Source organism: Neopsephotus bourkii, unplaced genomic scaffold, assembly GCF_033783945.1.
Source record: "Neopsephotus bourkii isolate Nb327-2 ecotype Australia unplaced genomic scaffold, CSIRO-AGI_Nbou_v1 NB_1655, whole genome shotgun sequence".
In the NCBI taxonomy this organism is placed as follows: Eukaryota; Metazoa; Chordata; class Aves; order Psittaciformes; family Psittacidae; genus Neopsephotus; species Neopsephotus bourkii.
Genome location: NW_026902129.1, coordinates 288,339 through 315,566, shown reverse-complemented (window position 1 = coordinate 315,566; position 27,228 = coordinate 288,339). Strand labels below are relative to the sequence as shown.

Sequence of the window (27,228 nt, the reverse complement as noted above, 5' to 3'; positions counted from 1 at the left end):
ACAATACTGAACCCTGATCAACCTGCAACCAACACAGCCCTCATGCTCTTCTGAAATATTTGGAATCCCTCCCAGGTTAATGATATCATGAGTATTTGCTGCATAGTTCCCAAGTCGTTATTCAAGTTATCACTAGCAATAGGAAACCAGCTATGAATTCACAATATCCTGTCCTTCCCTGAAAGATTATCCATAGCTCCTTCAATCTTAACAGTGATCGACTGATAACCTATCTCTACAAATGCAGTTCCAGCTATTTTTGCACCCACCCCAGTCTGACTCATGACTTCAGGGGACCTCCCTTACAATTGTTTTTTTTCCCTTCCCATTGTCCACATCCTCTTCATGAAGTACACTTAACACCACCTCAGAAGAGTACAAGGCACAGATGAGTCACAGTATCCCTATCTTACTGAGCTCACTGTATGTTGCTGACCTTGAAAAGCAGATTCTTTCAAACTAACAGTGCTTACTTGGAGAATAATTTGATTGAAGAAGAGCTTGAAGAGGTCAAAAGAATTGTTACTCTTTCCCTAAGAAGCCTGGCTGTTACCTTTGGTGGCTTGCGCTTTCCATTTCTCCCGGTTCTGCTGCACCACCTCAGTCCAGGTGGCTTTAAAACATTTGAAATCCACAGTGAGTATGGAGCAGTTGAGTGAGGCACTTCCTTCGGACCCAGTGCTCTTGACACTTGATCTTTTAACTTCAGAGGGATTAATGCTATTCAGACTGGGACACAAGATCACAAAACACAGAAGAAATCAGTATCCCATTCACCCAAACATAGCTAAGAAGAAATGATGACTGTAAGTCTAAACTTAATAGAGTCAACCAGTAAAACAAAAACTAAGCTCGAACCTCTCTTTCTTCCATCCCAGGTCTGATATCAAAGAAAACAGTACAACCTGAGCCAGTACTAGAAATAAAGGGCAGCTTTTCCCCACTTAGTTTTTGGTATCCATAGTCCCTAAGACACAGAATCACCCAAAGTGTTGCCATTACCTTCATTGTGCATCTTCACTCCCTACATACTCTTTGGAGAGTCACAGTTCTAGAAATCAAGTATGCCAACGGAAGAGGCTCCAAAAATTCACCCGTGAGAGCCATTAGGCACAGGACAGGAGGCAAACCTCTGTCCAGGTCTTGATGAGCTCAGCTGAGGCTGAAACCAGGTGCTCATTTTGGTTACAGACCCTACAGTTGTCTTTCAAGGATGGACACTTCTTTGTGCACACTTTTATAAAGGCAGCAAGGTAACTGACATAGAAAGATATTAGTGCTTGCTCTTCATGCAACAGCCCAAGAGTAAAGAAGTCACCTGAGAGAGAGAGTCTTGACTTGGTTGCCCTACTCTAGGGAGCACTAGCCATGTGGTGTTTGAATTCCAAGACTTACCTTGTCCATGAAACAACTAAAAGAGCAGTTTCTCTGCAACAGCAGAGCAGGTTAAATTGGCCAAGACTCTTTACACCCAAACTCTATGTGAATCTGATGGTACTTCACACATACCCATAGTGTAACCCTATCTACTGTCACTAGGATGTGCTGATACTTCCCAGACCCATTCTGTATTTAAATGGGATTGATCCCATTTACGCTTCCGGACATGAAGAACTGTGCGTTTCCCTTCTACCTTTTTTGGACATTAGTGATTGAGAGCACTAAAGTTCACCTGACTGCACGGCTAAAACCATTTGTGCTCACTGCCTTCAGAAGCATGGCTCAGGTTTATGCCAACCTCCCTCTTTGCCCTCCCCCGGGCTGGAGTTTCCCTGCAACAAAGTCATGTCACAAGGTGAGCTGTGGTGTCAGCAATGCAGATATGGGGCTTTAAGCCATGTGGAAGATATACGCTGTGGGAAGGAAACTGGGGGAGCTGGCACAATGGCAGCATGTGCAGAGGGAAGGGAGAGGGCTGTGTTATTCACCTGGAACGCCTGAACCCGGACATGCCAGAACGGGAAGCTTCGTCAATGAGCGGAGTCACAATCTTCTCAGTCATGTCAGTCAGCACAGTAAAAGTGGGTTCCACGATGAAATCTATGAAACCTGAGCAGAAACACAAGCAGAGTCAAGCAGGCAAGAGGAGGATTTATGTGGAGTCACTGCTTCAGCGATCGCAGACAGCCACACTGTAAAAGACAGAGTAAAGAAAATTATACCTTGAAAGAGGGATAGGCAAATACTAGAAAAGGAAAACAGAGTTACAGATTGATCCCTGACCCAACAGCATGGATATAGCACACAATAAAAGGTACCTACTTAAACACTGGACAGAAGCTGTGGCAAATCAGAACATAAACAGATGCAGCAGAGCTTGTTTTATACAAGAAGTGTGATGTTTAAGCCAAATTCCAAGCGGATTTGGCTAAAACCCAGTTTCAAAAATGAAGTCTCTAAAAGCAGAAAATACAACAGCAATAATACTGCTAAGCTTTGCTGGTGTGGAGTTACATGCAAAACTCCCTTACTGCAGATCAGTGGGTTGCTGTGAATATTCTCTCCTCAGTGTTCAACCAGCTTGTTCTTGTTGATAACAAAACAGATTTAGATGCTTCCCCCTGCATTTTTTTAGCATAAAATAATATCTACTTCAGTATCCAGTTTGGCAGAGATGAATACGGCTCCAATCTGAATGTCAGGATGGGCAGACTGAAGGGCCCTGTGGCCATAAACTCACAGGATGAGGGAAAAATCCAATCTGCATGATAAAAGTGAGGGAGTGAGGAGCTTAGAATACTTTACACCTTCCCCTAAATTCTCATGGGGGACAATGACTATTTCTGGTGCTGATTTTAACGCTTCACTTAGCAATTTTCTTGGTGATACAGGCAGCCAAGAAAACAATAATGTCTTCAATGCCTCCTAAGGCACATCAGGATGCAGGTTTTCCCTACTATTACAGTTTTTAAAGATTTGTAATTATCAACTATTGATTCTACATTCATAATACTATCATTTCTGTGACTGGGTCATGGTATGTTTTGACAACAGACCCTGGCAATTCTAGGTGGCAACAACAAAAGAAGAGACCACATGGGCCATGCACCTGAATTCACAGCAGCTTTGATCCACACCTGGAGTACAGTCAGTTGAGCACCCTTCTAGCTCCATTTCCCTTCCCTGATTTTGTCTAGATTTCTAAAAAGATAGGCAATTAAGTGCATTTTCATGCCCAGCCAAATGAAAAACATCACTTGCAAGTTCTTAGGATTTCACACTAACATTCTGTAAATGTGGAGAAAATATGCATTCGGTCTTATTTGAACATCTGAATCATGTGCCTCCATAACACTGAGACAGTCTTATCTATTCAAATTTAGGGAACAGGGAATTAATCAGGAAGGTATGTAATATAAAGCCACAAGAGGAAATCGTGTGCCAGATCACAAGCAGATAACCCCAGCAAACTTCATACCATTTTTTTAAAGCTTTGGAAATTGTAATGGCTGACAACAGTGCTCCACAAGGATCTGGAGGATGAGAACCAGATTTATGTATACGTGTGTCTGTTTCTGTGTCTATTCTATTCCCCTTCACTCAGAAAAAAATTGCCTCTTAATGACCAAAGAAACCCAAACCATGGTACCCTGTCACTTCTGCTTGCCAAGTAAATACCACTGCCATTTGCTCCATCACCACAAACACAAATCCCTGCTATCAGATGCATGACTGTGTCACTAACTGCAGCATCAAGGTGGTGGGATCTGCTTCCTGAGATACTCCACATTTGCACATAAACAAAAGGTCCAGTTGTAAGTGTCTGAGAAACAAGTTTTGCTGGGAGAAGTCTTGCATCTTATCAACAGACAGGGAGAGGTGGCACAAGGCATCACAGGTAAACAAACTCTAACACTTAGGAGAACTTTTCTTGAGTAAGTGGTATTTTTATCTCTATTCCCTACAAAACAGATAAGTTATTCCATATGCTACCTTAAAATAGGGATTATAATACTGCTGGGAAACATAATCTGCTGTCTTAGAAACAAAGCTTAGGCCTTTATTAATAATGATGCAATTTATGCCATATTCTCAGATGGCTTCCCGCCACCCCTGTGTTCTCTCTCTTCGTACCTAAAGACACTGTAATTTAAATATGGTAATTTAGTTTGCTAAGTAAAACCCCTGAATATCAAATAATGAACCTGGAGTTTAAAACCTATTAAGGCTAATGACCATTTTATCATCCTTCTTCTTCTTCAGCAAAATGAGCATGGTAAGTATTTCTGTGCCCCAATGGCTAAGATGATTTTACCTGCATGCAGAGGTGGTTTCCAGGCACATGCCTAACGTTCATTCATTCCACATCAGAATGTCACCATAGCAAACACAGGCTAAAGGACAGTCACCCTAAAGACCACCACCCAAAAAAAGAAAAAGAATCATCAGCATGCACTCATCAGCCTTTATCCAATACTTTCTGAAGCTGCAATTTTCTTTCTTGCCAGCCAAAGGACAAAAATAAACGGATGCTGCTACATTCATCTGCAAAAGACAATGACAACAAAGGCTGATCTCCACTCAAACAAGCTTCCTACAGCCTGAGGCAGACACAGAAGCTTTAACTCCTGATATTCTCGTGGAGAAATACAAGTCTTAGCCTGGTTTTCTTTACAGTTCATTTGTCTCTCTCATTTTGATAAGCAGCCCCACTTCTGGAAGTGAATGTCTCATGATTTCTGTATTTCACTGGGGTATGGAAATATTTACCACACTTACTCCACTGAAGAACAAAAAGGATGATAAATTGGTCATTAGCATTAACACTGTTAGGTTTGAAACCCCAGGTTCATTATTTGATATTCAGGTTTTTGAATTATCAGTTCAAACTCTGAACAAGTTCTTCACAGACTGAAGCAACCGGGCAAAGAGGCATTCTTTCTTTAGAGGAAGCTAGTCTCATTTGTGACAATCTTTTGGTAATGAACATGCTTACCCATTGTCACTTGCAGTGACCTTAGAGCAGCAAACTAGCAGCTACAAACAAGCCAAGCTACCAGAACAGGATTTCTGGGCTCTGTCCCAGACAAAATCAAAAGCCCAACTTTATTGTGCAAAGGCCAGAGGGGTTTTTACCTGCGGGAACTGATGGTTGCTTGTTGCAGATAACAGCACAATTTGGGATTCAATAAGAACTTAGTTTTGTGAACAAATGTAGTAACTACTATTCCAGGGAACAATTAGTTGAGGCTATTAATAAAGTAAATAAATGAATGGGAACAGATTATTTGCTTGAGAATCTAGCCTTCAAAGTTGAAAGCCTTACCTCAGCAGATATCCAGAAAATGTAAGAGGTTTTGCTTTAACAAAGGAGACATTACAGAAAGACACTGTCTATGTGCATCAGACTGAGAAATGAACATTTCTAATGTTATAAGGCAGGATTTATAGAGGGTAGCATATTCATGTCAACGGACTACTAAACTGCACAAATCAAATATAATGACAAATAGTATATGACTAAGTAAGGCTGCCTTTGAGCGCTGACAAGTGCTTCTTTTATAAGGTTGAATTGTGTTGGTGATGGTTTAAATCATCATTAATTTTGCAGTGGCTGGACACTGGGGCCTCAGTGCAGAAGTTTCTTGGCTTTCCTGCCCTTCCTGAACAAAGAGACGCAGAAGAAGAGGACATGGAAAACTAGTTTCCAAGCATACACAACCCTATGCAGAGATACACAACTCCTCTTCCCTGTTAGGACAGAGAGACGTATCTGAAAGCTAACAGAAGGGATGTGAAAGAGAAGTCTCTGCATGAGCTTCCCTCCACACCAGCCAGAAAGAGAGTTTACCTTCTCCCACAGCACAGCAGTACTTGTAGTGTGCCCAGGAGTCCTCAACACGGATTTTAGCTGAGACTGCAACACTTCAAGTTTGCTGCTGCTTCCCTCCACTGAGCTGCTGGCAGAACACACGGTTGCACTGCGCTCTGCGCACATTCCCACTCTTCTAGGTTACCTTTGCAGAGCAGGAAATGCTGCATGTCTGGCAACCAGGCAAAGGGCTTTTCAAGTGCAGATTTTTGGCTGAACTGTCTGAACTTCCAAAGCCAGAAAAATCTGGGATGGGGTCCCTCAGAGAATGGCTTGTCTAACAAGAACAGTGAACAGAAACAGGCACACATACAAATCTGAACTTCCCTAGGTTCAGGGATATCTTTGTCTTGCTCTTTGTGAGAAATTTCATACTTTGAATTTTTTGTTTGTTTTCCTTTACTATATTCTTTCTTTTTCTGCTTCTGGTCTCAGTATTTTAAGGTCTGTTTTATCTTTCTTTTGTTATCCTGTTTGGCTCCCTATACTCCAGTTGAAGTTAGATCACATTCTTCTGTCTACTTCACTTGTTTCCTAGGTATAAAAATCCATCCACAAATCCACCTTTTCCATTGTAGTTTTTCTTCACTCCCTGCTCCTCTGAACAGTTTTACCCCACTTGGCCCCTCTTGTTTTCTCACCAGATAGCAGTCCTGTTGCCCCATCCTACTTTTTCACTCAGTAACTGGAGGAGAGGTAGAGAAAGTGCTGTTGGTGAGTGTGCAAAAAGATCTGTGTTTCTGAACGGGTGGAGTTAGAAAAGGTTTGCTCATTGCTTGGCTTCAATGAAAAATACTGGTTGGGCTGAAGCATGGGGAGGGAAAGTGCAGGAGGAGTTAATGGTAAAACACACACTAGGTTTTGCACAGGTCATTGAAGGGACTGACATTACATTTCCATATCCACCAATGATACTCAAATCACAACATCTGCACCTCATCTTTGCAGCTCAGAAAATCATAGAGCAATGTCATAACCAGGCGCTGTAACCATCTCTGCAGACACATCAGAGGTAACTTGCTTACTGCATGGAACCACCACCATAAATTTAATGGCTCCTCAGCTTTGAATTGTTGATCTGGGGAAAATAATGCCACAATACTTTATTTCCTCTCTTTAAGTTTCAAATGATGAGAGATCCCCATGAACTCAGCCCTACAGGAAATTTTGCTTTTAAGATGTTACTTTGCATGCACCAAAAGGGACATACCTATTTGAGACTGAGCAACCATAGTAGACTTGCGATCGCACAGTGGAGAGAAGGGAAGCCCTAGTTCTGCTTCTTTGTCACCCTGAAGAAACAAAATGGATAAGAAATGAGAAAAAGAGACAAAGACGAGACACACTGCATGCTGATATCTTAGGTCATGACAATATAATTTCACTTTCTTTAATTCATTTTTGATTTTGCTTTGATTTTGTTTTGCTTTTATGTTTAACACAAATTGTGAAGAATTTGGCTATGGCTTGAAAAGTTTATGAATTAAGCATCTTGATTCCTGTGAATCTTTCCTCAGAGCTTTCCCTGCCTGCTTGGTACTTCCATGCACCAACTAAAAATCTACTTGAGCACAAGAATGCTTCTCACCACAGACCTCCAGATAACCCAGCAGAACTCAGTTCTCAGAACAAATCTTTCAAGAGAAAACACCAGTGTCAGGACAGATTTTTCAGGGCTTGCACTTCTTTGCATGCCTTTTCTAGCCTTTCATATAAGAATTCACAGGTCATGGCTGGCCAGATGCAGATTACTGTGTTCTCCCAAAGGAAACACTGACATTTCTCTATGACAGAGTAACCTGCTTGGTTGATGTGGGTGGAGGGGTGGATATTTTCTATCTGGATTTCTCCAAGGCTTTTGATATGGTTTCTCACAGAAACCTCCTAATGATGCCTAATGATCTTAACAAGTGGTCTGTGCATCGGGTGGGGAACTCTCTGCCTGGTGGCAAATAGCTCGTTTTCAAACAGGCAACCCCTCACAAGTGGGGTCCCCAGGATCAATATTGGGCCCAACACTTCATAAGTGTTCTTAATAAGTGATCTGGAAGATGGGATGAAGTGTGCCCTGATGAAGTTTGCCAACGACACCAAACTGAGTGAGGAAGTGGAGACTTTGGAAAAAAGAACCACCTGTAGGAAGACCTGGATTCCCCAAAACTGGACACTTCTAATATTCAGCTGGACAGGAGCTTGTCCAGACTGTGCTTTTGCCAAAAAAAGGTTGGAACAGATGACCCTTGAGGTCCCTTCCAACTTGGCACTCTATGATTCTGACATTGTCAACATTTTATGTACATTTTAGGTACAAAAGTCCAAACACACTTTCCAGCACTCAGAACTGAAAGTTTTTGATAAGATCACAAAATGGTCCAGAAGATCAAGTGCTATAAACCCATTTTTCCCAGCCTTTCAAGTGGCATATTCTCAAAAAGCCCTTTAACTTGGTTCAGTCGCTCTGTTACGATATTGCTTTATGTTGAGAAGATATATAGGATGACATAGTTGCAATACTCCCCACTGAGCATTCAATTTTAAATAGCTTGTTAAATATACTATAGAATCAATTCCTTAAATCAGCAGCTCACATTAACTGCACTGATCTTCTTGACAGTTTTCTGACTAATGTCAAATGCAAGCTAAACCAGCCAGCAAATCAACCAAAGAAAAACTTCTGTAGGCATAAGAAGAGCTGAATTCTTCTTTTGTTAATGTAAAAGATGGGAAATGGGGGCACAAGTGCTGTTAGAGTTTTGGGTGAAACAACAAGTAATAGTATTCTTCTATTGCAGAACAATTCTGCTTTATGTTAGGAGTCCGTTATACAAATACCAGTGTAAAACAGAACCAAGCCAGAAATATTTCCAAGTAATGTTCCTTTACTGTGTCTGCTACATCACTCAGGAAATCCATCTCTCAATACTTGGCTCTTACCTAATCATAATTCTTCTTTTAGTCCTTATATCTCTTATAAACTCCAGTGACTAATTCTCTTTAGAAAGGAACCCCTAACTGCCTTTATGACTGCTCAGAGCCACTTGGCTTCTTCTAATATGTCTGGGCATCTCCCTCACGGCTAGCTAAAGTGCATTAGTAAAACAAATTAATTCATGCAAGACATTTGTTTTAAGAGATGTTCACCATAGCTGCTGAATGTAAAAATAACAGTACTGTACTCAGAAGCACCACTCACACCTACTTGGTGTAGGAAGACCTGAGTCACATCACAAATACTTTGAAACCAATAGGGCTGTGGACCTGCACTGATACAGATTAAGTCAGGCCTTATGTCTCTGTAGAGCACATAACAGAAAGCACAGGAGAAGGTCTGCAGGTGAAGAGCAAAAGGAAATAAATACCTAATCTGAGGCTGGCTCAGTTCCTTATCACCATAGTCCCCTCTGGCTAGTGAACCTTCTCAGCTCGTGAGAAGAGTCTGTGTTGTTTTTCTGCTGTCAGAGAGGGATGTATTTATTGATCCAGCACTAAGTAACTGCAGTGAACACAAGTCTATGTTTCATGGTAAGCTTAAGGGTTTTCCCAAGGAGTGAATTAATATTGCATCTGAATTTGGAACTACAATACAAGTTTTATATAATGCTTTATCTCACAGTAGAAGCATTTGCTATTCAAAACAAAAAGTGGGATTTGTTGCCCGAAATGAAACTATTCTCATGAAGACTTATTTTTGTCTTCAATACATGTGTAAAACAGATAAAACTTGGGGGGTTTGTGGTCTCATATCTAGCTAATCCCTCACCAATCTTTAGGAGGCTCAGTTGTGGTGTATTTTAACACATCTAGCTTAATTTTGAACTGGAAAAACATAAATATGTACAGTTTTCCCAAAAGTATATGCAAAAATCACCCTTTTTGCATAAGGCTCCCATGTGGCAACAGAGACAACTGAAGGTATGATCTATCCTCTTCCAGCTAGTAAACCCATTCTTGGTTTGAAAAACAAAAGAAAATATTAATTTCAAAGCAAATGCTTGCAATTTCCTTATTAAGAAGGGATTCCCACAATCCCATTTAAAAAAAAAAAAAAGTTAGAACTTTATTTTAAAATTGTCATATTTTTCTTATGTTGCATTCAGATGAAGCTACTGAACTTTGGGGGGAAATTAAGCCCTTGGTTTTCTGCTTAGTTTAGTAATTCATAGTGCTGAAAAGTATCCTAAACACTAAGTGCTTTGTTTACTTTTAACTTTGATTTTTGTTAATAAGGCAGCTCTTTAAATGTTTTTAATTAGTCAGTTGGGGAGCTTATAGCTCTCACACAGAGCTTAATGGTTTGTCTAGATTTGTGTGTCTGTCAACAGGCAGTCGGTCCTCCATGAGCCATAAACTAGATCAGTTTACTCCACCTAAAGTAAGGGTAATGCAGTTTGTACATCTACCCCCACAATGTAAGTACAGTTGTATTAAGTACAGCTACCTAAATCTGTTTTCTTAGGTTCTACAGCTAAGTAGAGCATCACATATTCTATATTTTGCTGATCTGAAACACATCAGCTTTCTAAATTAGAACTTCTACTATGTAGAAACATCTTTATCTATAGACAATGTATGAGAAATAAACTTCCCAAGAGGCATAATAGTCAATTCTACTAGTGCCAGATAAGAAAGCTTCGTATCATTTAGGAGGTTCTTGCATAAACCAGAGAAAAAGGAAGAGATCTGTGCTCATATTTTCCTACTTCCCCACCCTGTCCTATACATTCCTTCTGTCCTGCAGAAATAGAGGGACTTTCTTAACTTTACCTGTCTGAAGAACTCCTCTAGTAGGGACATGGTCCAGCGATGATGGAGATCCCAGGCCTTGGCTGGATGACTGATATCTGCTGTATGCAGCAACAGCGATAAGGCTTTCGGCTTGTCAATTCTGAAAACCCAAAAGATCAAACAAATTAATTGTCTGCTCTTGCAGTGGAGAATGATGAAAATCTCACCTAAGCAGGGAAATGAGGTCATTAGAATCTTTGGCCATGATATTAATACAATGATTTCTGCATTCATAAAACCAGACAGCTATGAAAGATTGTCTCACTTCTCCAACATACACCACTCGTGTTGAGAAAGAAACATTAAGAAGTGCAAAAAGAAACTTTGCTGAGCGTGGCTGTGCTCCTTCCCAGGCTTGCTTGTCTGCACAAGCAGGGTTGAACAGCTGCTGTGCTCCCCATTTCAGCTGGGCTGCATTTTATACGGCTCAGAAGTTGGTCCCTACCACCTTACTATAGTAAACAGGATCCCACCTCAGGGACTCTGAAGAGTCTACACAGTAACTGATAAACATTCCACTGCTAGAAAACTGATGTGAGGTCAGAAGGGGATCCTTGCATCTGTTTCCAGAGAACAAAAGCCATAACCTAAGAGGCTAGCCCAGGATCCCAGTAAATAATGCTTTCTTGGGAGAGGCAGTCTTGCTTTTTTAATTCCAGCTTCTAACCGTATGAAACAGCTGGAAAAGTTGTAGCTTTTGAGAGGACCAAGTGGCCACAGTCTAGTATGATCTAATTCTGGAAGGCTCTGGACAGACCTGCATCCAGGGTGAAAAAATGACCATTGCTCAGAGCTTTTTGTCATATAAAACTAATTTTATTGGGAAGACCTTAGAGAAAATATTACAGCTTCCAGTGGCATATTGGGAAGAAGAACAGGCCTTCCCCATACTGCTCCATCTGTTATTTTCCAGTCTTTCCCTCAGTGAACCTCAAGTTGTTTTCATCTCTCGAGCAGGCCCCTTGCAGAGGTCACAGCTGATACCATCTGCAGAAGGCAATGCAAAAGTTGTGTTCTGCAGATCTTTTAACCTTGAGTCATACTCAAGCTGTTGAGGTCACTCAGCTGGATCATGTCCTTGATGCTACCCTGACAGGCAATGGAAAATGCATAGGGAGGCTTACCCGAACGTGGTGACCTTTGCAAGCTTTGGTCCACCAGCACAGAACAGAGATGTGTGTATAGGGGGATGCCAGGCCACTCTAAATGAATTCATTCAAAATTCAACAGCAGAAAGAGAATTGATGCAGACATCAAACAGAGTGAGGGCGTCTGGGGAGATGCTTCTGAAGTCAAACACAATGGCAAAGCACCAGCTGAAATGCAGCCCCTCACTGCACAGTGTTGTGAAGTGACTCACCCTTCTGGCTGCTGCAAAGCATTCTTCATGGCTTTGATTTGCTGGAAGTGACAGGACATATCGGTGGCCAACACCATCTCAATCACTAGAGCTCTGAATTCCCTTTTGGATGGCATCACAATGAGAGGAGCAAGGAAAGAGAAACACAAAAACATCAGACACACTCCAGTTCCTTTTGTTGTCTATCTGCAAATTATTGACTGTAGTTCTGCTTTGGTACGCTGCGTTTGCCATTAACCTTTTCAGGAATGAGGAAGAGGATGAATGATTATATACACAAACAAGGGAGTCAGAAGGCTGCAAATTAAGCCAGGTTAATTCTAGCTAAGAAAAATCCTAGATGTTTTTGAAGAGCATGTTCAAATTAGTACCCCCTTATTAATTAAGCACAAATTGATTTCTTTTATAGGGCATTCTTAGAAGGCAGTACAGAGACTGTTTATAGCCTCAGCATGAAGCAGGTGCACTTTTGAACCTGAATCTCTACCCACTTGACTAAAATTGGTCAATACCTAGTTCAAAGTTTACTCATATTATTAAAGGAAAAACATAATCTTAAATAAAAGTTCCTAGTACATATGATGCTTATATGCAGTCAAGATCTTTGAGAACCTGCATTACTCCCCTGATATTGTTCATTCAAAATATGAATTTTTGTTAAGCAAACTGAAAAATATCAGGACATTCTGATCTAGCACTCAATACAAATTTACTTTCTCTCAGCTCAGCTAGCCACAGATTAACAGAGGAAGAATACCTCAAGCTTAGCATCCTAGCTCAGGATACAGGAGATTCAGAAATGGGTCACCTTCCATCTAAAAATAAATGCTAGCATTCTTCTTTTCATGAATGTTTCATGAAGGACGTGGTCTATTTTGATCATGTCTGCCTTGCCTTTGGTGGCTGTGCTCAAGTTTCAGCGCCAAGCCACCACCATGTAGAGACTGTCACGTAAAGAGTGTTCCATCTCCACCAGGAGTTCTGCAGGCATGGTAGAATGGTATCATTTGGCCTTGCTTTTCCCCCAGTATACCCACCATCTTCTGCCCACACTTATACACAACCAGTTGCACAGCCAGCAGCATTCAGGATGATGCTATACTGGCTGAAAATGATCCATCTTAGATTATTTTGTGTTTTAATTTTGCCAGGCCTGGTCAGTTCCCTGGTCTGGTTCATTCCCAGCAGCACAAACCTCTCTGTCAATACGAGCAAGAGAGGCAGGAGAAGAGAACCTGAATGCATAGGAACAAACTTTTACAAGAAAAGGGTCTGTTTATGCTGTGGGAACAGTTAGAGCTACATTAGATCCTAAACCAAATGCTACATATAATTTGGCTGTGGGAACAATTAGCACTGGGGATTATTCCTGGGAAAGAGCAGATGCTTTGCTGTATCCTTTGGAGTACCATTCCTTCGTAACAGTCTGCATGGGATACTTTCTGAGTAGCTTATTACAGCAGGAATACTAAAGGAAAGGGCTCAGCCCAGGCGAATGATTCACTGGCTTCAGTGCCGCAGCCAGTAGGGAACGGGCCGTGGTGTTAACGGTCTTTTTACACCTTGGTTTCTCATCAACAGCACTATCAGGTTTGCTGCCATGTGGAGCCATAGAGCAGACTGGCAGGTATCCAGTACAGGTTTACTGCAGCCCAGGGCTTGCAGCAAACCAGGGACCACCTGAAGCTTTGATGCGCCTTGAGGACTTTATATCACGTTTGCTCTGTACATAAGTAAAACCATGGGGGCTGTTTGGTCTCACAAGTGTGTTATTTTGTTTTTCATTTTACCTGCTAGATCATCTCTCTCCTGCTTAGAGCAAAAAAAAAAAAAAAACACCCAAACTACTCCATCACTTACTCATGTCTTTTTCAGGTCCTCTCAGCTCTCTTTAATACTTGCCTTGCTTTACTGTGCTAAGAGATAGAACATGAAACCTTATTCTGTGGCCTTCGCACTGTGGCGACATGGGCTAGAATGGAACAGCACTCATTCATTCACAAGTGATTTGAAGCTCAATTACTAATAGACCAAGAAGCAACAAGGTGGAAAAGGGCAGTTCTGAACATGCAGAGGCTGGAGGCTGCTGTGCTTAGGCAGCTCTTTCCTTCCAGTCACCCTTCTGGAGCAGATTAGCAGCATGTGAAAACTGCAGTTCCCTAAGGCCAGGAGCCCAGGAGACATCAAATCCTCTCATCTAGAGCCCCCCACTAAGAAAAAGTTGCAAGGTACCAAATTTGATAATAAATCCTAAGATAACTTGCCCATGCCTTTTAATACCCCTGCAGAATTAGGGAAAGGAACAGTAAGGTGGAGAGAGCAGGTTGTCAGGGAACAAGCTCAGGAAAAGCCATTGGAGAAGAGGAAAAGCTGAAGTGATTTTCCTGGTTTATTACTGTCACTGAGTAAGAATTCATTCTGTGGCCACTGTCACAGCTTTGATTTTTTGTTTTCTAACTGGTGGCCTGCAAATGATTCATGAGTAAAGGTGGTATCTGGCACAATCCCATGATCAACAACAGTTATACGGTATCTTTACTACAAGACAGACTCAGGCTGACTTCTCATCTGAACACTTCCAAGCCTTGCACTGATCCACCTGGCAAATACCTTAATTTCCTCTTTAGAATAATTACTTCATGGTTTTACCTCTCTTGCACATTACATCATTTTGTTGGCTGTTTTGTTGGATGGATCTTTGCTCTATATCAGTGTTCACCTTAGAGCTGTAAGGACTCTCATCCCCATGCACTCATGGGAAAGGAACAGGAAAAACGCCATTTTAGATCACTTAATCCCTGTGCTAGGAACCAACAATAAACTCTCCTAAAGTGAGCTGTTTCACTCATTTTGTCCACTCAAAGTCTCAGTACTTTATTCTTAAAGAAATGAACAGGAAAAATGCTACAGTCAAGGAAATATTCTCAATGACTGATTCTCACCACAGGTATAATATTCAGAATATGCATGTCCCCATCATGAACGCATAGAAACAAACTTCCGTAAGCAAAGGTGTGATTACACAACCACATACATGCTGGAATGTACGAAAAAAAGGCTCTGACCAAAGTTGTCTTCAGCCAAAAAACATCCAAGTTTCTTACCCCAAACCCAAAAGGAGTAACAGTGATAGACAAGGAGGACTTTGAATTATTTGAGGAACAAAACCCCAAGCAGCTTTACGGACAAAGTCAGTATTGCATTAAAGGTCACTTCCTAAAGCTGTACTCCAATAAAGAGCTAAGGAGATAAAACATTTTCCAGATGCCTTTTTAACCCTGTATTTGATGGTAAAGGGCTTCCGCTAAACATACTCTGTCTTAATAAATGCATAGAAATCATTAACAATTAAATACAGTGCCAGAAAAGGCATCTATAGCAGTGTCTTGGAAAGCATCTGTTCACTTTACAGTTTATTTTCTTAATTCACTGTGATCTGTTTCTGTTAGGGTTTCTTCATTTACTCGCTGATGACTTGCACAAGTGGGATTCATGAAACGAAGCAACTCAACTGATTTTCAAATATTTAATAAGCAACAGAGGGTTTCTTAAACAGAGAAAAAAAAAGAAGTTTAAGAATCAGCAAGCATTTAACTCTTTTCTCCTTCACTGTAGCCCAAAAGATTTTCCTGTCTCATCTTCTTTCCTTATAAAACCTGTGCCCATTTATTTTCCAACAGTAAAATGTAGGTCTAACATTCTACATTTCTTTCCTGAGAACACATTCCCTAACTAAATAACTGAATACCACAAAAGCGATACACCCCACACAGACATATAGGATTGCAAAATCCACTGACCATCAGATTTTCTCTTACTAGTAATGTAAGAAAAGCAGTGAGAGCTCAGCTCATAAAGGCAATTAAGAATTTGCTTTCCAAAACCCATCACTGGGGCCTTTTGCTGAGAGAGATTTATCAGGTATGTCTAAAAGACATTAAAGTTACATTTGGATATGTTTTCATAGTTTCCCCAAGCATCCTTCAGCACTGAGGGTCCTATTTTTTGAGTGCTAGCCTGGGCAACTCTGAACTTCTTGGTTTTATTTTCAACACCTCCGATCCTGCAGAAGTCACCCAATGCTTCCAGTGCTATGGAATTTCAAACTGGCAGTCAAAAGCAAAAGCACACAAATATCACTGTTTTGGAGTTAAAGCACATCCAGATAATGGCCTTTATTCTACAGCTGCTGCTTGATCAGCAGCTACAAAATAATAAAGCCCTACTTGAGAGAGAACAAATCATCAATCCAAGCGTCTCTATCTCTCTGCTTGGGCAGTTACAGCATTTCTTAAAGGGATTGGTTAATCTTTGACACTTTGCATATTGCCTTAACAGAACACACATGTTGACACTACAGAATCAATGAGAAACACCCAAACCTAGCTGTGATTCAAGCAAAACCAGTTTCAAGCTGGAAGCAGACCATCTTCCTGCAGACAGTATCTGTGCAGTGACGCATACTCAGCGAGCTGCTCCACTGTTCCTTGTAGATGCTGGCTCTAAGGCTGCTGTTTCTACTCAGTTGGTTCCTTCTGTTTTCCTCACCAGCATAAAAAGAAGCAGTAATTCGCTGCCAATATTTAACAAGGCATTACCAGCTGTAGCTAAAAAAATAAATTAGGTTTTTAACACCTCTGTGCAGAATTTTTTCTTCCAAGTTCCTGCTTGCTGCCCACCAGGAGACTGTTTTCTATATTGGGGGATAGAATTTCTCAGGCCACTCCTCCACAACAGTCACACTGATTAAAATCAGGCATGTAAGCTCCTGAGTTTTATTTCTGGTGCTCAGCTATGTGATCACATCACTGTCCACAAGTTGAAATACACAGGAAATTCAGGTTACACAGATTAGCAAGAAGAGCCTTCTCTGACCATCTTGCTATAAGCCAGACCCCAGAGAAGGGCTCATTTCCCCACATTTATATTAAATTAAGACTGCTCAGCACTGTATCACATTTAAGTGTATGCAGGAGACACTGTGCATTACATAAGATTCCACAAGTTGCTTCCCCTTCCATGAGAAAGACCACGGAGCAGGATTCTTCCTGTCTAGCACACTGCTATTTTTAAAGTACCACCCCCTGGAGTTGAAAAAAACCCATAAAAAACCCAGAAAGCCCTCACTGGTTTGAACTGTTATTAGAAAGCAAATCCTGGGCTGATTTTGGCACATAAATCATATGTTGCATTGAGGCTTATTTTAAATTACAGCTTCTTACATCACCTTGGCATATATAGCGCACTGATTGAAGATCCTCGGACTAGATCCTTTTTTCCATGAAGCCCCATTTATAATTTCTAGGCAGGGAGTATCAAAGTAAATAAAGGTTATGTTTATGCTTTAGGATGAACAAACAGTGGACCAGCTCTGCACTCGATTACAAATGAATGTGTGAAAAGGGTGTCTCTGTGACACTCAGAAACTAGATGGGACTTAGTTTGTATGCTATAATCCATTCTCACAAAGTCTAGTCTCACTACTAGAGGTGAAAGCTAAAAGCAGAAATAAGCAAGACAAACACCTTTCAAAGCTCTTTTTCTTGTAGCAATAGAAATATCAATATGCAATATACAGTAATGCATACTGCCAAACATCCAATCAAGGCAATAACAGCCTATGGTGATACTGCAATGTTGATTTTTACCTCCAGTCATCCTTTGAGAGGTTAGATAAAATATTCATCTCTTCATCATCTTGCAAAAGACGATACGCTGCACTAACGTGGTGATTTTCAAGCACGGACCGGTCATTATATAGAATGGCTGAGTCTGACCTAGTATTTAAAAGAAAACATAGGAAAGGTTGTTTCTTCCCTGTCTAACGAGTCTCACATTCATAAATTTTCCTCTGATCAGCTGCAGAGATCAGTTCTATAGCACAGATATGAGCATTTTAAGAGCGCTTGTAACACTTTGTTCACTGCTGGTATTCAATAGAAAAAACCTAAGGATCAAAATTCACTCAGAATCTATTTCCTCAGCTGAGACTCACCTGGACTCCTTGTTACGTACTTTAAAAAATGTAAATGCTGAGAGCTGGGAGAGAGATATAAACCTAGAGTTGAATCATGAGGCTCTTTTCCAGCTCCTGTGTATACTGCTCTCATATTAAAGCATGACTGCACCTAGGTAAGCAACTGAAAGATGTGTCCCAGTATTATTTCCAGACCAGCAAACTGCTGCAAGCAACATATAACTGAACTGGTTTTTGTCATCTGTGCACTAGACTATGCTGTCTGGAAGACAGTTCCCAGCAGGATAGAGTAAGACAAAAGATACTTTGGGCCTTATTTTAAGCACCAGGGCATAAATCTGAAAATTATGAATGGCTAAACCAGTCTGAAACTCTGCTTTGTTCTCTACTCTGCACTAGTGAGTCCCACCCCTGCAGTCCTGATCCAGCTCTGGGACAACAGCACAAGAGGGACGTGGAGCTGTTGGAGAGAGTCCAGAGGAGACCACAGAGATGCTGCGAGGGCTGGACCAGCTCTGCTCTGGAGCCAGGCTGAGAGAGCTGGGCTGGTTCAGCCTGGAGAAGAGAAGGCTCCTTAACGGGAGACCTTGTAACAGCCTGCCAATACTTAAAGGGGGGCCGACAAGAAATCTGGAGAGGGACTTTTGACAAAGGCATGTAGCAACAAGGGGAATGGCTTTAACCTGACAGAGGGGAGATTAAGATTAGACCTTAGGCAGAAGTTGTTCCCTGTGAGGCTGCTGAGGCACTGGCACAGGGTGCCCAGAGAAGCTGTGGCTGCCCCATCCCTGGCAGTGTTTAAGGCCAGGTTGGATGGAGCTTGCAGCAACCTGCTCTAGTGGAAGGTGTCCCTGCCCATGGCAGGGGGTTGGAACTGGATGAGCTTTAGGGTCACTTTACACCCTCTGATGTTCAGTGTTACAGAAATTAAATTACAGCTGTCCTACCTTGAATTCTTCTATAATTATTTGAAAACATAGCAGATCCCTAATTCTTGCATGCATGAAGCTGTAAGAAGTAGAGTGTGGCCTGGCCCAGAACAGAGACAGAAATGTCTTTCTACATTCTCAGGCTTTCCTGAGCATATCTGTTATTTATCCTAGCAACCTTTATATATCTGTGATACACAGCGTGATTCAGCTAACATACTCCAGACATCTAATTTAGGGTAAGATGCAATGCATCTTTAGAAATGCCCAAGTGTGCAGCGTCAGTCGAGGACATCTAGACATTTTGTCATTACTACCAGTACACTCCGATTGTCAAAGGAATACACAAACATTAGATGCCCATTTACCACTACAACTCGAGACTTCCCAATCTTTGTACACTTCTGAATCTTGCTGTCATGTTCAACTCCTTCACTTCTCTTCCACCAACCTAAAGGCCTTATAGAAGAAGCCAAGATCAAAAATACACTGGTCCAGTCTAGCTTGTGATCACTCATTACTGTCTAGTAATTTACAAAGCTCTAAAAAATGATATCCCTGAACAGGCAATGGTAAGCATATCCCCTTGCTGCAGGTGTGGTTTTCTACTCAAGTAAAAATAGTATATGCGTAGTATTGGTGTTCACAGATATTGCTGAATTCTTAATTTATGCAGTTATGCTTCAGTCTTCAAGTTCAACAAGGAGAAGTGTTGTATTACAGGATCTCCTCCAAATACCTTCCTCAAAGTACGTAACTCTGCAGAGCAGTCTGTCTTTGGTAACTTTACACAGAAATATTTTAGGACCTTCCTTTTTCCTGATTATTAATATAAAACAATGCTCAGGAAGCTAGAATACATGCATTCTATTTTAAATGGCTGAGCAGGACAAAATTAAATGCAATGTAAGGACATCAACTTTCCTTCCGTAATTCTTGAAAGTAAAAGCTCCTGCACTTTTCTAGGCAGCTGTGCTGTCATCCTCCAAGGTTTTCCCTCTCCATTTCCCAACCTTTCATCATGATTTACAGTGACCTCACCGCGTCTGGATGTGAAAGTTGTTGGTGGTTCCAGTGTGCTCATAGTCATGGATGGCAGCCGCAAAGATCATAGCGAAGATCTCCAGTTCTGTCAGCCAGTGCTGAAAAGAGATTACAGAGCAATCAGATAAGCTGTCATTTTCCCAGGCATTAAGGCTTTTGTCTTTTAAGGCAAGTTATCCCCTGCTGATAGGCAATGCTGCACCTCGCTGCCTTTCCCTGCAGCCTGCCAGCTGGTTTAAAGCAAACTTCTCTGGTTGATATACAAAAGCTGAACCAATATTTTTCCTGAAGCTTCATCTAAATAAATTAAACTTCACGAGCTAATAGGGCTTAAGGCAGGGCAAAGGGAAACATGTGCCTTTGTTAAAGAGCAATGTGTGAGGAAGAGAAAGAGAACACTCAAGAAAATCAGGGTTATTCAAGTGGAACTTGACGATACATGTCTAAGTATTCACATAACCAACCAGGTATGTATTTTCAGCTCAGCTGACCTGGGTAGCAGAGCCTCAAATACAGAAGAACGTCACTGATGTCCAGTGACTGAAAGTCTTCATCAATCACTGAATAATGAGAACAGGGAGCACAACCACACAAGGTGTACTTCTTGTTATTTATCACTTATAGAAACATTTGAGAAAGACCTGAGTTGATTTCCCCCCTAATTTCCTCATCAAAGCCTTATTTTATAATGTTTAAGTCACTCTGAATTGATTTCTGAATGATGCATCAAGTATTTTATGTCTGGTTTTCCACTGGTAGCACACAAGGTGTGCTGCTAACATCAAGCGCATCAGAGACAAAGGCTTTAAATACTGTAGATGCTGTAAATATTTGTATGAAATGTTTGAATGTATTACATTTACACAAAACCTTTCCCACGGTTGCCAAATATTTTTGTAACAGCTCACTGTCAACCTGTAAACGTTTTGACAGACGTTCATGTATGAACTGATTTTTAAAACACAGCAAAGGCAGTATGGTTCCATAAAGTATTCTAAACACCCACTATAGCTCAGGGACCACCACTGGTCTGTTAACCATGTGCAGGGGAAGCACAGATAACTGCGGGGCTCTGTACACACCAACCTGGCCAGCTCTTCTCCTGTCTTTGACAGACATCTCTGCATAACCCATGAAGAATGAAGCCAGTCTCAATACTAAAGATCTCCTTAAATTAAAGATGCAGTTTGAAAATACTGGGCCAGAAATACTTCATACAATGCCACTGGCCATAATCAAGGCAGCTCTTGATTCATTTACGGGGATGAAGTGATCAAGAACAGAAACCAAACTATTTTCTCATTTCTACACAATTCGTCCAGGACCGGAATGGACAGTACTAGTGGTGGAGAAATCTGGGATGTTTTTGCTTCCAGGTGCAACTTGTGAACAAGGAATGCTTTACAGATGATGAAGAATGTGATTTCAACTTTCAAGCACCAACTCCTGTTAACCATAATGGGGGGAAAAAATGGAGCCAGGGTTTCCAGGCTACATGCTTAGACCTGGACATCCATTCCTCAACCATGTTGTGCCATTTTACAAAAGGAGAGCAAATGATAGAAAAAAATCAGGCAGAAGTTCTCAGCCCAGGCAGAGCAAACCCATGCATGCAGAACTACTATGGAACTCACCCAGCTACTCTAATGTATCTACTTCAGACCTCTGGGCATCATCTAACAAGTCCCACCCCAACATGGTCTCATCACCCAAGTCTTAAAGCATCACTAAGGCAATGAGCTCTGTGTTTGAGGTCTCCTAACCTCACCTTTTAAGACACATACAGAAAAAGTGCTAATTTGCACGCCCTATCAAAGCACCACTTGCTGAACAAGTTTGGGTAATGGAAATAGGGTATAATACACCTGAGGAGAGGTACTAAATATAAGAGCATTTGAGGAAGACCACTCAGAATACGGCTTGGGATTATTACAGTTGTGAACTGTGGGTAACAAATGAATCACTGTAAGTAGCACAAAGTCAAAATAGGCTTGCGAGTAACAGGAAGGAAACAGTAGGTAAATTGGAACCTTTTAGTTCCTTTTTTAATGCTAAAGCCTTGCAAGGAAAAGTAAACAAAATGGAAAAAAGCCTGCAGAGAATGGATGCAATCTCCATCAAAGCAATGATATTACCTTTCACTAGTCTGTGATGGACTTCATCTAGGGAACAGAGAGCTACTTTTAAAGAATAAAGCCATCAAGAACTATTGAGAAAGCAGCAGGACGCTGTTGAAGGTGAAAAGAGAATGAAAATGTGAATGCTTTTCATTTCTAAAAGGTTGACAAAACCAATCTAGAACAAAACCTGCAAACTTTCTGCCATGGTAGGGGGTGAGAGCTGGCAGGGAAGAAGGCAGGAAAAAACTAATATTGGCTTCCAGAGTGGAAACAAAAAAAGCGTAATGAGGCATGACTTCCTTGCACCAATGTACAATAAAAATGAAGAATTAGCTACTAAGGCAAATCATTGGCATGGAAACAAAAGGATCAATGCATAGAGAAAGAAAAAGGAAAAGGAAAGAGCAGTGTTTCCAATGCTAACAAAACAAATGGATGCTTTTCCAAGAAAATGTTACAAAGACAGCAGTAATCAGCTTGTTTTCTTCCCCAGACTTTATGGTCTTTTATTCCAAAGTAATCATCATTTTCAGAGCTCATGATGATCTTAAGCTTATTAATCACAATAGTCTGGAGGAGAGGAGGATCTCACTTCTCTTTGGCACAAACAAATGTTACAGAAGTCTTGTGCGTCTGCAGTTTTCCAGGTCTGCTGTGGGAAACAGTTTCCTGTCACTCTTGACAATATCAGTGAAAAGAAGTTTACCATTTGCACCTCATTTTCTGGATTCACAAAGAAATCGTATGGCAATTCCTAATAATTGTAAAGATTGATCAGAAAATAATACTGAAGAAAGTAATAATCACAGCTGAACAACAGAGTTAGAGAATGAAATGAGCAAAAAGTGTGCCAGCTCTTAGAAGTTGCCCCTATACATCATGCTTGTAAACCAACCCTCCAAGAGATAAATACCAGAGTAATTCCAAATTCGCTTTCAACATTATCTCTATGAGAGAACCCAAAATATTCTATCTCATATGGTAAAGTATAATGAGTTCATTCCAAGTCATCATCCTGAGGAGGAAAAAAAACCCCAGGAAAACTGAAGAGATTTCAGGCACTGAATATGATTAGAGAGAAAGAAGATTTTTTTAACTGAAGAAAGAAGAAACCTGGAATAAAACTGTTGAGAGAGCTTGGAAATAACAGGGAGCATGACAAAGACAAATGAACCATGTAAAGATAAACCAGACAACTCTTTCTTCCCATTGAGACTAGAATAAATTAACACTACACAGACTATTTAAATCTGAAAAGTAAAAGTGCTTTTTCTACATTGCAAGTGACTTTTTAACAAGATAAATGAGGTGTTTTTTCTATCTTATTGTATTACTTTTTCACATCTTTGTCTTCATCCCATTGAAGAATTAAACCAATGGCTCTAGCACTGCCTCTGAAACCAAAGTCTTGTGTTCCAGCATGTCTAAGTTCCTTGCATAAATATTGCGAAAGTGATGATCTGAACAACAAAGTATGTTAGAGTAAGGATACAATACTGATGTGAGCTAATTCTGGAAACAGGAGAATGTCCCCTACCTTGCTTTACCATAGGAGAACCTACTATGCATGTTAGAAGGTGGCCCTGCTGTGAGTAGGAGGTCAGGAGCACTGACCATTGGAGCTTGTTTTCAGACTACATGAATCTATACACATTGAAATGGGTTGTATCCTGCAGGGGAGGTGGGGTGGAAACTAAGAAAAAGGGGGGAAAAAGAGAAGAAAAAACAAAGATTAAAAATGGGTTCTAACAAGGGAAGCAAAGCTGAAATGTCACGGTTGCAGGGCAGTGTTGGGAGTCCCTTGCTCCTGATAGCAGGAGTGGTTTCTTATTGTGCTTCATTAGATCCTAAACAAATGCCACATACCATTTGGTGTTTGAAACAATCACTGCTTGAGTGATTCCTGGGAAAAAGCAGACACTTTGCTATATCCTCTGGAGTGCCACTCCACCATAACAGTCTGCATGGGATTCCTTGTGAGTAGCATATTACTGTAGAAAATACTAAAAGGAAGGGCTCAGCTCAGGCAAATGACTCACTGACTTCAGTGCCACGTGTACATATCCTCACACACATAAATGGTAATTTCCCCTCTACAGATGTCAGTTCAGCATATGCACATTCTCTGACCTCTGCACATATTTCAGAACATGGTTTCCTCTGAAACAGAGGAAAAATACTTCATATACATGAAGCAAGAAAGCATTTTAATGCTGAGGAGCTCTTATTTGTCACTTCAGGCATCACAACAGCAGGTGACTTGGAGAGGTGAGTGGATGCAGACACTTACTGGAGATAGGTAATGCATGAGAGAAAAACTCCTAAGACATATGCTGGGGAAGATAGGTTTGTGCATTTGCTGCCAGGTTGAGATAAGGCTGAAACACATTACAGAGAGAATGGAGGACAGCTATTTAACCATTTCTTGTGTTTGCTTCTCAGTCAGATTGGAGCCTGGGATACACACAACTGTTACTTTTTGCTTTGACCATCTTAAGCACTTGGCTTCTCTGTCTTCAACGTCTACAAAACACATTACAGTGCTGCAGTTCACATGCTGCAAAGCAGCATCACCCAGGAGATCTGTGGCAGAGCGAAAAACTGAGCTTGGGTTTATCATTCATCCTCTTTTAGATTACTGTTTAAAGAATTCCCAACATCTTCACCTTCCTTCTATTTCTAAATAAGCCTAAATCTCTACTTTCATTAGTACAGCCATATCAAACAAAGTTTGTCTACGGTGCGAATGGTTTCTAATGGGGATAATCATAATCTCCTTACTGAGTAAAAACTGTTGTAATCTCATTATATATTCAGGGTGCCAACTCTTGTACTTACTGCTACGCCTGTCTTGAAAAGGAGGTAATGGACCGTCTGTGTCACATCTGCAGCGTGCATCAGGTTGTGGTAAGGATTTTTATGTTTGCTGTAGCCAACCTCCAAAGCTTCCACAAAGGACACCAGGGCAGAAATGGGGATCTGAGTAAAGCAATTAAACCCAAATGAATTAAAAGCAAAAGAATCACCTTTAATGGCTAGCGTTCAGAGGGCAGCATTTCGGTAAGAGGTCCCAAAGGCAGTTTGTACTTCACAAATAAATAACATGCTAAAATATCTGAAACAGGCACTCAAGAGAGGGTGAATCCAGGTTACTTCCTCAAACAAGCTTTCCCTTCCCTAATTACATTATGGATGACTCATCCCACATATAAGCACACACAAGTAAGTACACTACAAAATGCTGTCTGGAAAACACACACAGCATAAAAAGTAACAGAGAGCACTTGATTGATTGAGTGCCCCTGGAGAAATATTTCTAATTAGGCCACAAGCATCTGTCTGTTCTCCCCAGACCCACTGGAATGTATCTCTGCTTTACTATGTACATTCAAGATTTTCTAACGAAGCACATCATACAGCAAGTCTGAGATACTCTACTAAGAGGACTAACTTATCAGTTATCAGATACTAACTTATCTACTAAGAGGACTAATTTATCAGAACTCTGGCTTTTCATGGTGAAATCACAGAATTACAGAATCAATAAGGTTGAAAAAGACCTTTAACATCATCAATCCAACCATTACCCCAGCATCTCCAAGTCCATCACTAAACCATGCCACTAAGGGCCTCACCTACGTGGTTTTGAACACTTCCAGGGATGGTGATTCCACCACTGCCTGGGTAGCCTGTTCCAATGCCTGAGCACCCTTTTGGGAAAACATTGCTCCTAATCCCCAATCTAAACCACCCCTGGTGCAGCTTGAGGCCATTTCCTCTTGCCCTACCACTTGTTGCTTGGGAGAAGAGACCTAAGAAGAACCATCCTATGTGCTTGCCATACTTTTGTGACTCCAAGCGTAGAACTGTGCATACTTGAGAAAAGGCAATTCAGGGCATTTCTACAGAGGATATGCAGGCGGTATCAGTTGGCAGCATGGGTTCTCCAGTTTCATCTCCCCAGACAGCAAATACCCTGAACATTTGTATTTCCATATTATAAGGGGAGGATGCAGGTCTGAACATTTAATTTCTTCAAGCAGGAGTAGAGGGAAGCTGAACAGAATCTGAGATGGAAGAAGAGACCCGTCTTCTAACTACTGACCTTGAAGCGGTTGATCAGATCATAGCGTGTGAGAAGTTCATAGAAAATGAATTTCAGTGCATGATCCCCACTGGCATCATTTAGTGCAAATACATCAAAGGACCACTTGTCTACATTCTGCAAGAGGGGGAAGAAAAGACAGTTAATATGGTCATCCCTTTTACAGTGACAGTCCAATTTCTATCACTTTATATCTACAAATGGAGAATTGTATGACCCATGTTTAAGAAGCTTTCATTAAGAACACGTATGCTGTTTGTTTATTCTAAACATGGCAATTCTCCAGACCAGAATTTAATCAGGAAAGGCTAAATCCCAAAAGATTCAGTATCTTTCATATCTGAAATACTGGGATGGCCCTATATGAGTGATTTTACCACCCCTACCCACATGCTCTGTCTGTGAAAAGTAATAGTATCTTTGAAGGAAACAGCAATAACAAAGATATGTTTTTTAATTATATTAAAGCCTCTGGATTTTGCTGTCCCTACAGAATTCTTATGACTTTGTATTGTGAGCAAAGCACTCCAATGCTTTACTCCTGTTTGAAACAGAAGAAGCTGATACATTTTTTTTTCAGTTAAAAAAATACAGACACCTGTAAGTAAGCACTTACTGTTTAATCAACCAAAAGAATAACTTACTAAGAACTACCCTGCTGCACCCGAAAAGCAACTTAGATCCTTCTGATTCTAGTATTAATCCTGAATTGTGATTATTGCAGCTTAAACTGGCCAAGGACAGCATGATCCTAATTTTCCTTATATATATATATATATATATATATATAAAAATATATATATATATATATTTAGGGTAAGTGATTCCATTTGGGCTTTCAGAAAACTACAGAGCAGGAGAAAATACAGAAAGGTTACATGAAGTGCTAACAATGATATAAACCCCAACCTTTATAACAGAAGAGTAAACATGTAATTCCAGTTGGGAAAGTTCCAGTCAGCTGTAAATTTGAATGTTGCAGGGTGGTCAGTCAAGAGACTGAGGAGGGAAAGCTCTCTTCCCAGCTCATAAAGATGAAGTATAAGGTATAAACCTTCATGCAGAAGGTTGAGTTCAAATCTCAGCTCTTAGGGAA

General features: G+C 40.8%; 1 protein-coding gene across 6 annotated transcripts in view; it reads right to left on the bottom strand.

The window, feature by feature from the left end:
- PDE1C (phosphodiesterase 1C) overlaps positions 1 to 27,228 on the bottom strand; it is a 272,899-nt gene that overhangs the window by 31,832 nt on the left and 213,839 nt on the right. For 5 of the 6 annotated variants that reach the window (XM_061374877.1, XM_061374878.1, XM_061374880.1 and 2 more), the window contains 9 exons: positions 26,133 to 26,249; positions 24,866 to 25,006; positions 19,905 to 20,005; positions 17,606 to 17,734; positions 11,958 to 12,059; positions 10,577 to 10,697; positions 7,023 to 7,104; positions 1,929 to 2,049; positions 554 to 729 (listed from right to left, as the gene is read on the bottom strand). In XM_061374877.1, coding sequence (XP_061230861.1) covers positions 554 to 729; positions 1,929 to 2,049; positions 7,023 to 7,104; positions 10,577 to 10,697; positions 11,958 to 12,059; positions 17,606 to 17,734; positions 19,905 to 20,005; positions 24,866 to 25,006; positions 26,133 to 26,249 — 1,090 coding nt within the window. Of the gene's footprint in view, positions 1 to 473; positions 730 to 1,928; positions 2,050 to 7,022; positions 7,105 to 10,576; positions 10,698 to 11,957; positions 12,060 to 17,605; positions 17,735 to 19,904; positions 20,006 to 24,865; positions 25,007 to 26,132; positions 26,250 to 27,228 lie in introns of all 6 variants that reach the window. The other variant, XR_009728689.1, reaches the window with a different exon arrangement.